At 48.9% G+C, this 13,355-nt stretch overlaps 1 protein-coding gene across 2 annotated transcripts; it reads left to right on the top strand.

The window, feature by feature from the left end:
• The first annotated feature begins 5,010 nt into the window (after window positions 1-5,010).
• LOC141568878 (CMRF35-like molecule 6) lies at window positions 5,011-9,993 on the top strand. 2 transcript variants are annotated; one of them, XM_074319854.1, is made up of 4 exons: window positions 5,011-5,701; window positions 6,494-6,601; window positions 9,017-9,140; window positions 9,754-9,993. In XM_074319854.1, the coding sequence occupies exons 1-4, from the start codon at window positions 5,641-5,643 to the stop codon at window positions 9,899-9,901; spliced, it is 441 nt and encodes a 146-aa protein (XP_074175955.1). In that variant the 5' UTR covers window positions 5,011-5,640; the 3' UTR covers window positions 9,902-9,993. The 2 variants fall into 2 exon arrangements, with proteins under 2 accessions (XP_074175955.1, XP_074175954.1); XM_074319853.1 differs by having other exon boundaries at window positions 5,014-5,701; window positions 6,266-6,601.
• The last annotated feature ends 3,362 nt before the right edge of the window (window positions 9,994-13,355 follow it).

The raw sequence follows: 13,355 nt of genomic DNA, 5'->3' as shown, positions 1-13,355 counted from the left end.
GCCTCTCAGGGTACCATGCTGGAACAACAGCGGCTCACAGTCAAGGTACTTACATATTCTCGATGGCGGCCGGTCAAGACACAAAAGCAAACATCCACCAGTTCCACTACATGGTGGTAAGTTCCAAGCAAACAGTCAAACGGTCCATTAAATTAGGGATAGAAGGCAATTCCCCATAGTCCATAGTCATTCGGCAGGGCTGTCCTGGGGGTGAGGGATGACCTTGACCTCACCCACATCTCCCACAGAGGACTCAGCAAGCCTTTCCTCCTGGGACAAGTCCCACATCCATGCTGCCTCAGCAAGAACTTCCCAGCTCACAGGGCCGCAACGACCTTCACTTTCTCCAGCCTATGCTGGTGGGAGAACCGTCCACGTCCTCCCACCCCTCCACGGGGGTCCAGCTCTCCGGCAGCTGCTCCTCCTGGTCTTCCTGAGACTGAGGTTTCATATGCACAAACTGCTCAACCATCCTTTGGAGAGCTTTGGCTGGCACCGTACCCTGCTCGCTGCACCATTTGTCATGCAGGGCGACCTGCGGAGTCTCTGCTCCCGCTCGCCACATGAGAACACAGGACACTGTGAGGCCAAAAAGGAACACCCACGGAGCCATAGAGAGGGGAGTCATACCATTATACTCTCGCTGGCGGCTGGGTTGAAGACACAGGAAGCAGAAGCCACATGATCCGCAACCTGCTGTCCACTTCTCTCTGCCAACCAATCTCACTTGCTAACTGCAATCCGCCTTTCTGCAATCCGCAATCCACACTCCGCCACTTGCTAGCTCAGCCACCACCTTCTTGCTAGCCCCCATTTTTCTGCTAGCGTAGCCACGGCAGTTATATTAGTGGCAAATGGCTCACTGGTTACAGCTGACGGCCAACTAGTTACAGCTGACGGCCAACTAGCCACAGCTGACGGCCATCCACTACCTGAGCCAGCACCTTTCCACATGAGGCCGAGAGCCTGGAAACTGCTCACTGGGGCTCCGTCCCCACACCAGCATTCCCAGGAAACATGTTCAGAGGCTTGGGACCTCATGTGGCGACAGCGATCAGTGCTTCTTATTACCCACGAAAAAGGGAGCACATTTTGAAGGACTGACTATGATCAGTGGCAGGAAAGGTTGAGGAAGGGCAGCTGTGGGATGGAAAACAGTGAGATGGAGGGGCAGGGGCTGAGCAAGCGGGGCAGGAAGTGGGGAGGCTGGGCTGGGCTGGTCTGTCTGCAGTGTCCTGGGAGAGTCTGCACTTGGCCCTGGCCCAGATCCCATGAATGGCCTCAAAGTCAGTCTTTAAAATTATCTCTAAATTGAATTATCTGTATGATAAGGTCCTCGGGCTGCATTGACAGAAACGTTTATGTTACATATTTTTCTATGTGTTTTATTCCCACCAACCACCAGGAAGTTAAATTTTCAATGCAATAATCATCCTTTTTTTATAATCCAATTAATTCTACTTTATGACCCTTTGTATCAAATAGGTTATTTGTGAACTTGACACATTTAAAATATACCACAATTTTTGTAACCCAATTTGACATCTCTCTTTTTTCAAGATGCTGAGAGCTTCAAAAATAAAAGTGGCCCTGGCCTCCCTGTTCCTCAGAGAGACCCTGAAGGCCAGAGAGGAACAAAGCAGCTACTTCTGATTCCAGCCCAAGGAGAGACAATGACACTTGGCTTTGACTTTATCTTGGCTTAATCATCTTGTCCCTTGCGGAAGAGAGACCCGATTCCCTCTATGGGTGGTTCCCATGCTATTTAAAGCTCAGCTTGCTGATTTCTTAGCTTTTATCCTCTGTTTCTCTACAGCAGCCCCTTGAACTACAAATATTTTATCAACTCTGGGAAACGTTTGTGGGAAGGTCACTCTGCAGGTGAGAGCAGGGCCGAGCTGGTGAGGTTTTGGGTCTTACTGTGTTGAGTTGTCACCTCAACATCCTGAGTTACGCTTGAGAGTTGAAGCCGTCAATTCCCACGGGGTCAAATACACACGCCTATCTGTCAGGGTTCTCTAGAAAAACAGAACCAATATATGCAACACACATATTGCATGAGCCAGTTCCTTATAATTTATATATAGAATTTATACATGGATTATATCTAATTTATATATGCTGTATAGATATAAATTATAAGGAATTGGCTCATGCAATTATGGAGGCTAAGCAGTACCACCCTCTGCTGTCTGCAAACTGGACACCCCAGAAAGCTGGTTGTGTAATTCAGTCCAGCTTTGAAGGTCTGAGAACCAGGAGTGCCAAGAGCAGGAAATGATTGATGTCTTAGCTGAAGCAATCAGGCAGGAAGGGGTGAATTCCTCCTTCCTCTGCCTGTCATTCTATTCAGCCCCTGAATGGATTGGAGGACGCCCACCCACACGGTGGGGAGGGCAACCTACTTTACTGAGCCCACTGATTCAAACAGAATCTCATCCGGAGACATCCTCAGAGACACACCCCGAAACAACGGTTCATGGGGGCACCACAGCCAATCAAGATGACTGACACGTACAGTGAATCATCACAGCTCGTACTCAAACCTAAAGCCAATGGCATAGTCCCAAATGCTGTTGCCTTTGCACTGTCCAGCTGTTAGATCTTCCAACTAACCAGCCCAGCCAGGAGCGGGCAGAAACTGTGTTTAGTTCAAGAAGAGTTTTCTGAAAACAAAGATGCAGAGGGGACGTAAGAGAGAAGGGAGAGAAAGTGGTGAGTGAAGAAGACTCAGCAAACACTGACGTCCTGTTGTTTCTCAGTCTGCGTTACCATGGCACCTGCTGCCTAACAAACCCCTCATTCTGTTTCCTGGGTCTGAAGATGGTGTGTCTCCATTTTGCTGGCCATGGGCCACTGTCTGCCCTTCAGAGTCATGGCATGGTGGAAAGACACTGGGGCAGTCATGCCAGACAATTGTGGGTTTACATCCTGCCACCATCACTTATGATATCCTTCTGGTCAGGTTGTTTACTCTCTGATCTGTGGGCGAGGTCATTGGGAGGAGGAGAGATGAATATATATAAACTCTTTGCTACTTGAAAAAAGACCATAAATAATAATCCCACCCCCCCAAATCAAGCAAACTTTCAGGGGTGTAATTTCATGTTTTGTTTTTTAAATTCTTCCATCGAAATATAAGATACAAACAGAGAGGTATACATATCATAAATATACAGCTCAGGGCAATTTTGGGAAGTGGATATTCTTCTGTATCACCTCCCAGATCAGACATTCCTGCCTTTGTGTGGGCCCCACCCACATTATATCAGAGTAGGTCTGTGTAATCCACGGATATGGTAGAAGCAATGGTATGTGACCTCCAGGGATAGGTCATAAAATGTATTAGGATCACTCACTCCGGGAGAAGCGAGTTGCATCTCATGAAGACACTCAAGCAGGTCTGTTGATCAAGGAGCTGAGGCTCCAACAGCCACGTGAGGGCCCCGTCTTGGAAACAGATGCTCCAGCCCCAGTCCCACCTTCAGATGACAGCAGCCCTGGCTGACATCCCGACTCTAACTTCCTGAAAGAGACACCCTGAGCCAGAATCTCTCAGATAAGCGCTCAGATTTGTGACTCTCAGGAAGTGTGAGATAATAAATATTTCTAGCCCCTAAGTTTTGGGGGGATTTATTATGCAGAGATGGATAGCTAATATAGTGGGACCACACTTGGCCAGGGCCAGTCTCTGCAGCCACCTCAATCCTGAATCATTCACTTAGTCACTCATTCTCCTAAAGCCCAATGCAGCAAGTATTTATCATTAGCTGACCATTTGTCACATACTGCAGTTGGGCACTGGGCGATTCTGGGATGAATGAAACAGACCCCAGATGCCACTATGATATAAGCTATATCCTAGTTGGGGAGAAGAAAACATACTAACAATGTCTGGTGAACTGTGGAGGAAACAAACAGGGAACAGCGATGGAGACAAGCAGGGTGACCCTGGGAAGGGTGATCAGGGAAGGCTTTCTGAGGAGGTGACACCCAAGTGGAACGTAAAGGACAAGGAGGGGTAAGCAGTGAGGAGAGCTGGGGAGGGATCCAAGGAGAGGGACACACAGGTGCTAAGCCCTGCGGAGGGACAAGCACTGGGGCTGGGACACAGGGTGCCTTTGAGGCAGGGGGAGCGAGATGAAACTGCAGAAGCAAGCGGGGGTCGGGTCCACTTGGGGCGTGTAGGCCCAGCAAGGAGAGTGGGTTTTATCTGAAGAACACGGGGCCAGGCGTGACAGTGACTACACTGGACTTCACTGCAAGAGCTCTCTTGCTGAGAAGAGGAGAAGGGAGAGAAAGGCCATGAGAAGGATTAGGAAGAAGAGGGAAGTCACCGCAGAGGAGAGAGGACTCTTGTAACATCAGGGGGAAAGGAGGGGCAGGGGCAGGTTGGAGGGAGTCAGAGTAAGGACTGATGGGGAGTGAGGAGAGAGGAATCGGGCTTAGGGGATCTGGGTTGCAACTACTCAGAGGTTATTATCGCTCATAGTATGAGAGTGAGGAAGAGGAACAGCTATGGGGAGAATGTGTTTACGGGGAAAGGGTAGATGTGGATTGTGCAAGACAAAGCCGAGAAACTGAAAATCCGACACACGTTAAATGGCCTCTCTGCCATTTCCAGGGTAAACTGACCCTAAAGCCATCACGACATGAGAGCAGACCTACCTGAATTAGGACAGACCCCTCTCCCCACTCCGGGGAAGGCCCATCCCCATCTCTGCACCTGGATGAGGCCCCTGGTCATCCCTGTGAACACAAGCGACACCAACTACCAGGGCCTCTGGGTAGACTGCCTCTCGTCACACAGCCATGCGCTCTGTGCGTTTGGATGGAGAGGAAAGTGTCAGTCTCAGCTTTACAGGCTCCCCAACTACCTATTCAGCATCTTCACCCCTCTGAACTGTCCTCTGTCCTCATCTCACAGTGGACTTGACTTTGAAGAAGAAAGAGGAAGAAGTGAAGTACTCAGAGGGTTGGTGACAGCGGCTCCACGTCTGGGGAACAGGAAGATACACAAGGAGGGAAGATGCAGCTGAGGAGTTTGTACCCTGGATGGGATCTAGAACCGAGATGGGACCATTGAAGGCATCTGAGGTCACAGTGCCAACCTGTGTGGGAAGAAGAGTTGGGGTCCCACAGGGGCAGGGCTCTCCATGGATGCCTAGAGCTGAAATTTGGGGGGTCATAACATCTCTGTGGTCACGACCAAGGCCAGAAAGGATGAAAAGTTCTGGCCTTCATCCCCAGGAGCATACTGACCACAGGAAGTGACATATCACAGAGGTGGGAACGCCCCACTGAGGAGGAAATGTCCCAGCTTGGCTCTCGGGTGTGACACAGTGAGAAGAGCAGCTGTGGGCCATGAGGAAGGACCTTGGTCTTGTCCAGTCGTTGGGACTCAGAGAAGCCAAGGGCACCGAGAGCCAGGGGTCTGCACCAGCCCGTACAGCTTCTCTCCCTGAGTTTCCTGCACCCTGACCAGCTCCAGCATCGGACTCAAAACCAGGCTAGACAAGAAAGCAGAGGGGCGCAGAAAGGCAGAAGTGGGGACACGGACATCAGAACCTCTGTGAGGAGGCTCGGTCTCATCCACATCCAGGGCCTGGTGCTGCTGCAGGTGACATCTGTGCTGGGGAGATGACCCTGAGGGTTGGGGCTGCATGGCTGCCTTCAGCCCTGCTCCTTCTCCAGGTCCTAGGTGAGCGAGCGGGCCTGGGTGGGGAGCTCTGGGCGTGGGAGAGAGGAAGGGCCCGGGTGGAGGTGGGGTGAGGAGCTAGGAGTGCCCAGAAGAACGAGGGAGGGAGGACGTGGCAAGGGGCAGGGAGGCAGGGACGCTCCAGGAGCGGTCAGGACCTGCCTCAGTAGCGTCCACGGGGACTCAGTGCATAAAGCAGGTGAGTATCGTCCACTGCCCTGGACAGAGTAGCATTGGTGGGGAGGGAAGCTGTGATGGTCACCTGATTGTCACAGTCAGAGATGAGGTCTGGGTACGTCTCACACACACACACACACACACACACACACACACACACACACACACGCACAGTTTTTACCATCAGGCCCCTCTTTTCTCCACGGACACCCTCCCCCCGTCCCACCTTGTGAGAAGGAAGCTACTCCCCCTCGTCCCGGTGCCTGGTCTGAGGGAAGGCCTATCCCTGACATGGCCTCCGGCCCCTGAGGGCCCTTGAGGGACCCGCACCCCAGAGCACCCGACCCTGGCCCATCTGGTGAGGAGCTGGGACGTGGCTGTGTCTTCCAGGCTCTTTGTCTCTGAGTGGCCCCCACACCGTGACGGGCACTGTGGGGGGATCCCTGAGTGTGCAGTGTCGGTACGAGGAGGAATTCAGAGAACATATCAAATACTGGTGTGACGACTCATGCTCGTCACTGATATTGAAGAAGATTGTGCAGACGACAAGATCAGAGAGAGAAGTGAGGCGAGGTCGCGTGTCCATCAGGGACCATCCAGCAAACCTCACCTTCACAGTGACCTTGGACAGCCTCACAGAGGAAGATGAAGGCACGTACACGTGTGGGATCGATATACCATTGGATCTGGACCCCATGTTCCAGGTTAAGGTGTCTGTGTTCCCAGGTGAGCCTCACACCCTCCCATTGTACCAGCTCCGGGGCACCTGAAGGGTCTCAGGTCGGAGTAGCAGAGGCAGGAATCAGATCAGAGACTGTGAGAAAAACAGGAGCGGGGAAGGGGAGGGGAGGGGAGAGAGAGAGAGAGAGAGAGAGAGTTGTTCTCTGCACCGACAGTGACACGCACACCTCGGGCTGTCCTAGATACATCTGTGGGTCACACCCTGGATGTTTCTGTGGGTCTCGGGCCTGGGTCTTTCCTGGGTGGGGCAGGGTGGGAACAGACCTGACTCTGGGGACATGCTGCCTTCCTGTCCTCACAAAAGCCATGTGACTCTAAAGGGAACCCTCTTTTCTTTCTAGCACCTCTGTTGGTCGTCCCTGTGGGAATGGTGCTGCTGGGACATTTTCTCCAGGCTGCCCTTGACCTGGTCCACGAGAGGACATCACTGTGCCATAGACCGGTGATGAGGTACCAGCCTCACAGCTGTGGGCCTGGGGGCCTGTTGCAGCCAGAGGTGGGCACAGAAGGTCCCTTGAGGGGCTCCTTTGATGCTCTGGGGACCACCCTACCCCTTCAGGATGACACTCTCACTCCCCTTGTTTCTCTGACACCTTGTACGAGGTCACACAATTAAGTTTGCGAACTCATCCTAGAAAAAGTGCTACATACCTCATTGCTGAGTATCACTACGGTCCTTCGAAGTTCTCCCCTTGGGAAGCTATGCACTGACGCTAGTGCCTCGTCCACCCTTCAAAGCAGTTTTGGAACTCTTTTCCTGGAATGGCCCTCAGAGCTGTCGTATTACACTTGATGTCCTGAATGTCATCAAAATGTCTTCCTTTCAATATTTCCTTTATCTTTGGGTAAAGAAAGAAGTCATTGGCAGCCAGATCAGGTGAGTAGGGAGTGTGTTCCAATACAGCTATTTGTTGATTGGTTTCTCCCTCACAGACAGTGCCGTGTGAGCTGGTGCATTGTCGTGATGCATGAATCATGAATTGTTGGCGAAAAGTTCAGGTCGTCTAACTTTTTCATGCAGTCTTTTCAGCACTTCCAAATAGTAAACTTGGTTAACTGTTTGTCCCGTTGGTATAAATTCATAATGAATAATCCCTCTGATATTAAAAAAAAGGTTAGCAACAGCATTGCAACAAGTTCGCAAACTTAATTGTCAGACCTCGCATCCACAGGAGGGAACCCAGAGAAACCCCTGAAAATACCTCCCTCAGATAAAGGCGAAGAAGATGATTAAATGGGCCCTTAGGTGCTATGGCCCCCAAAGTTCTAACGTGTTCTCCAAACAACTCTTCAACAGATCATTGGTTTTTATCCCAAGAACCGAGTGAAGACCATGTGTCTGTGTGTCCATTTTCCCTTGCGTCTTATTCTGTGATTGTCTCTGATTTCCTTCTTGTGGGTCTTAGTTTCTCGCTCTCGCAGGGAGGTGTCCTCACGTGCCCTTTGTGCGTTCCTGTTTAAGATTCAGGAAAAGAAAATCCACTGATACGGCTGGTGTGTGGGAGGGGGTCTGTCCAGTTCACTCATGTTCCGTGGGGTCCACCTGGTGTGTGCCTCTCTAGATCTTTCTTTCCGCTCAGTCCCTCCCCCACAGAGCCATGTAGTGGCCGCCCGAGGCCATAGGCCAGGCTGACAGTTTCGGGGGACTGAGTGTACCTGCTTAGTCCTTTCGGGCGGCGGTAACAAAATCCCCCAGACTGGTAGCTTATAACCAACAGAATGTACAGCTCGCTGTGCCTGAGGCTGGAAGCCCCCGGTCAGCAGGTCAGCATGGGGGCTGAGGGCCTCCCTCTGGGTTGCAGACTTTTGCTGTATCCTCACGGGGTGGAGGGCCCTTTATACAAACACCCATCCCGTGGATGGGTCTCCACACTCATGAGCTAATCACCCCACAAATGTGTTACTTCCTACACCATGCCCCACTAGATTTTCAACAAAAGGATTTTGGGGGACACAAACACTCAGCCATAGCACGTACTAAGGGATTGCGGGGTGCTGTCCGTGCACACGCTGCTGCAGGCCCTGTCTCATCTGAGCGTCACGCCAGCCGCAGACGTGCCCGAGGGCCCTATCTCCCCACCACCCAGTCAGTCGCTACAGAGTAAATGTCAGCCCATCTCCTGCAGGGTGGACGAGGAGGAGGAAGGTGTGACTGTGGCTGGGCTGTGACCTGGAGCCCAGGGCTCTTTCCAGACTCTCAAACCCCCTGGTGAGCAGAGCACCCAATGGAGAGGGGGCCCAGCTGCTGGTCAGTCCTGGCTGTGGCCATTCAAGGTGTGGGACACAGCACATCTGTCCAATAGCCTGAGTGACCTTGACTGCTTGAGTCAGAGCCACACAGCTGACAGAGTGGGGGGCTCAGGGGGAGGCCACGGGGCCTGACGTGTGCTTCTCCCTTAGCCCCCACAGAAACCCCCAGCACAAAGGTCTTCACTAGCAACCTGGGCCCTGCATCCTCTCTGCCAGCGACCACCTGGCCCAGCATGACCAGGCAAGACACCCCGGACCCCAGGCAACACCCTCGGTAAGGGGTCTGCCTCTGGAGACTTTGACACCTGGGTGGTTTCTCTTCTAGGTGAGATTCGGGCTGTGGGATGTGGGTGTCACCCCCTCATCCAGGTCCCTCATTTATCTACCTCTCCCACACCTAACTGTGACACTCCGACCAGGTGTTCTCAGCTTTGGGACACAGCATGAACCACCCAGACATCATCCCGCTCTCACAGGAGTTGTGATCTAAGGGGATTTCACACAGTGAACAAATCATACTCATGTTAACATATGAATATGCCAGCTCGTGATAAACACTATGGAGAAAAGACATCACTGGGCAAGCTTTGTGGAGGGTGGTGGGGTTTGCTATTCTCACAATCATCAGGGAGCCCTCACTGATTAGAGGACGCCTGAGTGGAGACGTGCAGGATTGGGAGGGCCAGGCACTTGTAATTCTCACGGGCACTTGTTAGGCAGAGAGGCAGGGGGCGGTGGCCCTTCCAGTGGGGCCGCCCTGTCCATGGTTGATCTCTATGTGGAGTATCATGGCTGTGGATCGGGGCTCAGGGCCTGGAGGAAAGTGGAGGCCCCCAGGGCCTCCCCCTGATGACGTGGCTCACTGTGTATCACTGTGTCCCCTGCAGGTCCTTACTCAGCGACGTCCACTTCCTGCTGCTGGTCTTCCTGGAGCTGCCCCTGCTCCTGAGCATGCTCAGTGCTGTCCTCTGGGTGAACAGGCCTCAGAAGAGCTCTGGGCGGAGGGGGAACCAGGCTGATTATGAGAACCAGTAACACTTGTCGCCCATCGATGCCCCGCCCGGGAACCCAGCCCCTCTGGTGGATGGAAATGATCTTCTGACTAATAAACCCAATGTCATTGTCCACGTTTCTGTCAGAATATTCTGTAAACTTTTTGAAAGCTTTTTCTTGCAATATATCAGACATGTACAAACACGTGTCTAATAAGTGCATCCTCCTTAAGCCAGGAAGACTCTTCCACACTGTGTGGCCGCCTCGTACCTTAAGTAGTAAATAGCATTAATACTCCTGTTGCCCTGAGCTCCTCCTCTGAGGGAGCCAACCTGACTTTCATATTCATCATCGCCATGGTTTGGCCATATGTATTTATACGTGTTTCCGGAGAGTATCCGTGTAGTTTATAACAGTCCCCAAGGTTAATATATCTTATTTTTCCTGCGTTATTTGGATGTAATTAACATACAGCACTGTATAAGTGTAACGTGTACAATGTGTTGATTTGATTCACTTATTTATTTTAAATACAAAATGATTAACGATATAGGTAGCGAACATCTCGCTCATGTCACATAGTTGCCATTTCTTTTTTTGTGGTGAAAACATTTCAGATCTACTCTCTTAGCAACTTTCAGGCATATAATACAGTACCAGTAGCTGTCATCACCATGGTACATTAGACCCCGGAATTTATTTTACAACTGCTAGTTTGACCCTTTGACCAATATCTCCCCATTTCCTCACACCCCCAGGCCCCGGTAACCACAACTCTACTCTGTTTCTCTGAGGTAGGCTCCTTTAGATTCCACCTGTAAGTGGCATCACACACTGCTTTTGTCTCTCAGTGGACACATTTCACTTAGTTAGCGTAATGCCCTCCAGGTCCACTCCTGTGTCCCAAATGGCAGCATTTCCTTCCTTCTCCATTTCCTTCCTTCTCCATTGTGTGTGTATCCCACGTCTTTATCCATTCATTCATTGACGGACACTTAGCTTGTTTTCGCATCTTGGCTGTTGTGAATAATGCTGCAGTGAACATGGGGTGCAGAGATCTCTGTGTGATCCTGTTTTCATTCCTTTGGATGTGTACCCAGACGTGTGGCTGGATCACACGGAAGGTCTATTTTTAATGTTTTCGTGGAACCTCTATGCTCTTTGTTTTCCATAGTGGGTGGACCAGTTTATATCCCCACCAAAGGTGCACAAAGGGTTCCCTTTTCTCCGCACTCTTACCAACACGTGTTATATGTTGCCGTTTTGGTGATAGCCATTCTAGCAAGTGTGAGGGGATGTCCCATTGTGGTTTGGTTTGCATTTCCCTGATGATTTGTGCTGTTGAGCAGGTTTTCATGTACCTGTTGGCCATTGGTATGTCTTCCTTGGAAAAATGTTCAGTTCCTCTGCCCACTCTTTTAACTGGAGTGTTTGGGTTTTGTTGTTGTTATTGAGTTGTATGAGTTCTTTATGTATTTGGGGTATTCACCCCTTATCTTATATATGATTTGCAAATACTATTTTCTCTCAGTCTGTAGGTTGCCTTTTCATTTCATTATTTCTTTTGATGTGCACAAGCTTTTAAATTTCATATAGTCCCACTTATTAATTAATTTTTGCTTTTGTTGATTGTGGTTTTGGTGTCATAGCCAACGATGGTTGCCAAGATCAGTGTCAAGGAGCATTTTTCTGTGTTTTCTTCTAGCACTTTCATGGTTTCAGGTCTTATGTTTCAGTCTCACACCCATTGAAGTTAATTGTAGTGAGTTGTGGAACATAAGGGTCCAATTTCATTCTTCCGCACGTGGTTATCCAGTTTTCCCAGCACCGTTTCTTTAAGAGATTATTCTAACTCTGTTAAGTATTCTTGGCTTCATGTCAAATATTAGTTGACTGTATATGCAGGGGTTTATCTGTGGGCTTCCAATTCTGTTCCACGGGTCTACGTGTCTGTTTTATGCTAGTACCATACTCTTTGGATTACTAGTATATGTTGGTAATACGGTTTGAAATCAGGAAGTTTGATGCCTCCAACTTTGTTCTTTCTCAGGATTGACTTGGCTATTTGAAGTCAAATTTTAGGATTGTTTTTTCCATTTCTATGAAAAATGTCACTGGAATTTTGATAGGGATTGAACTGGATCGTAGATGGCTTAGAGCAAAAGCTATAAACCTTTCACTACTGAGTACGGTTTTAGGGGTGAGCTTGTCATCTATGGCCTTTATTATGTTGAGGTTTGTTCCTTCTATAGCCAACTTGGTGAGATTCTTGTTTCGTTTTGTTTTTCAATCATGAAAGATGTTATATTTTGTCAAATGCTTTTTCTGTATCTATTGAGATGATTGTATGACTTTTTTTCAGACTATTAATATGGTATGTCACATGTCTTGATTTGTTTATATTGAAACATCCTTGCATCCCAGGGATAAATCTCACTTGGTCATGGAGTATGATCCTTTTCATGTACTGTTGAATTCAGTTTGCTAATATATTGTTGACAATTTTTGCGTCTCTCTATATGAAGGATATTTGGCTTTGGTATCAAGGTAATGCTGACTTCATAAAATGAGTTTGGACTGTTCCTCCCTCTTCAATTATTTGGAAGATTTTGAGTTGGCATTAATTCTTCTTAAATGTTGGTAAAATTCACTAGTGAAATTATGTGGTCCTGCGCTTTCTTTTGTTGGGAGGTTTATGAGTAGTGATTCAATGTCCTTCCTTGCTATTGGTCAGTTCATATTTTCTGTTTCTCCATGATTCAGTCTTGGTAGGTTGTATGTTTCTAGGAATTTTTCCATTTCTCTAGGTTATCCAATTTGTTGGCATATAATTGTTCTTAATAGTCTCTTATGATCCTCTGTATTTCTGTGACATCAGTTGTAATGTCTCCTCTTTCGTTTCTGACTTTATACATTTGACTCTTTCTTTTTTTCTCAGTTGGTCTAGCTAGAGATTTGTTGATTTTATCTTTTCAAAAGACCAGTTCTTAGTTTTGTTGATTTTTGCAATTGTTTTTCTGTCCCGTATTTCATTTATTTCTGTACTGATCTTTGTTATTTCCTTCCTTCTGTTTTCCAGCTTGCCTCCTGTTAGTTATTTAGTTTCTTACCATTTGGTCAGAAAAAAATATTTGGTATGATTTTAAACTTCTTAAATTTGCTAAGATTTATTTGGTGACCTAACATATGATGTACACTAGAGAATGTTCTGTGTGCACTTAAGAAGAATTATATTCTTCTGCTGTTGGATGGAATGTTCTGTGTATGTCTGTTAGGTCTATTTGACTTATAGTATAGTCTGTCTAACTCCACAGCCCACTCTTCTGCACACGGCTGTACCACTTGAATAAATGCATCTCGAAATATGTCAAGCTTGTGCACCTGCCACCTGAGTTGGTTGGGGAGGGGGTTTACCTGCTTCTGGCACCCATTATTGTAGTGAAGAGCCATTTCAGGAGTTGGTACACAGACTGCTGTACACCTTGAACCCAAGACC

This window comes from Rhinolophus sinicus, linkage group LG15 (genome assembly GCF_036562045.2).
Source record: "Rhinolophus sinicus isolate RSC01 linkage group LG15, ASM3656204v1, whole genome shotgun sequence".
Lineage (NCBI taxonomy): Eukaryota > Metazoa > Chordata > Mammalia > Chiroptera > Rhinolophidae > Rhinolophus > Rhinolophus sinicus.
The sequence above is the reverse complement of the archived record's forward strand: the minus strand, read 5'-3'. Positions and strand labels throughout refer to the sequence as shown.

Bases quoted from the DNA above. Each gene is read 5' to 3' on its own strand.
- LOC141568878 (XM_074319853.1), top strand. From the start codon at position 5,641: ATGACCCTGAGGGTTGGGGCTGCATGGCTGCCTTCAGCCCTGCTCCTT. The intron at 5,702-6,265 runs GTGAGCGAGCGG...TGTGTCTTCCAG, and splicing joins GCTCCTTCTCCAGGTCCTAG to GCTCTTTGTCTCTGAGTGGC. The intron at 6,602-9,016 runs GTGAGCCTCACA...CTTCTCCCTTAG, and splicing joins TAAGGTGTCTGTGTTCCCAG to CCCCCACAGAAACCCCCAGC.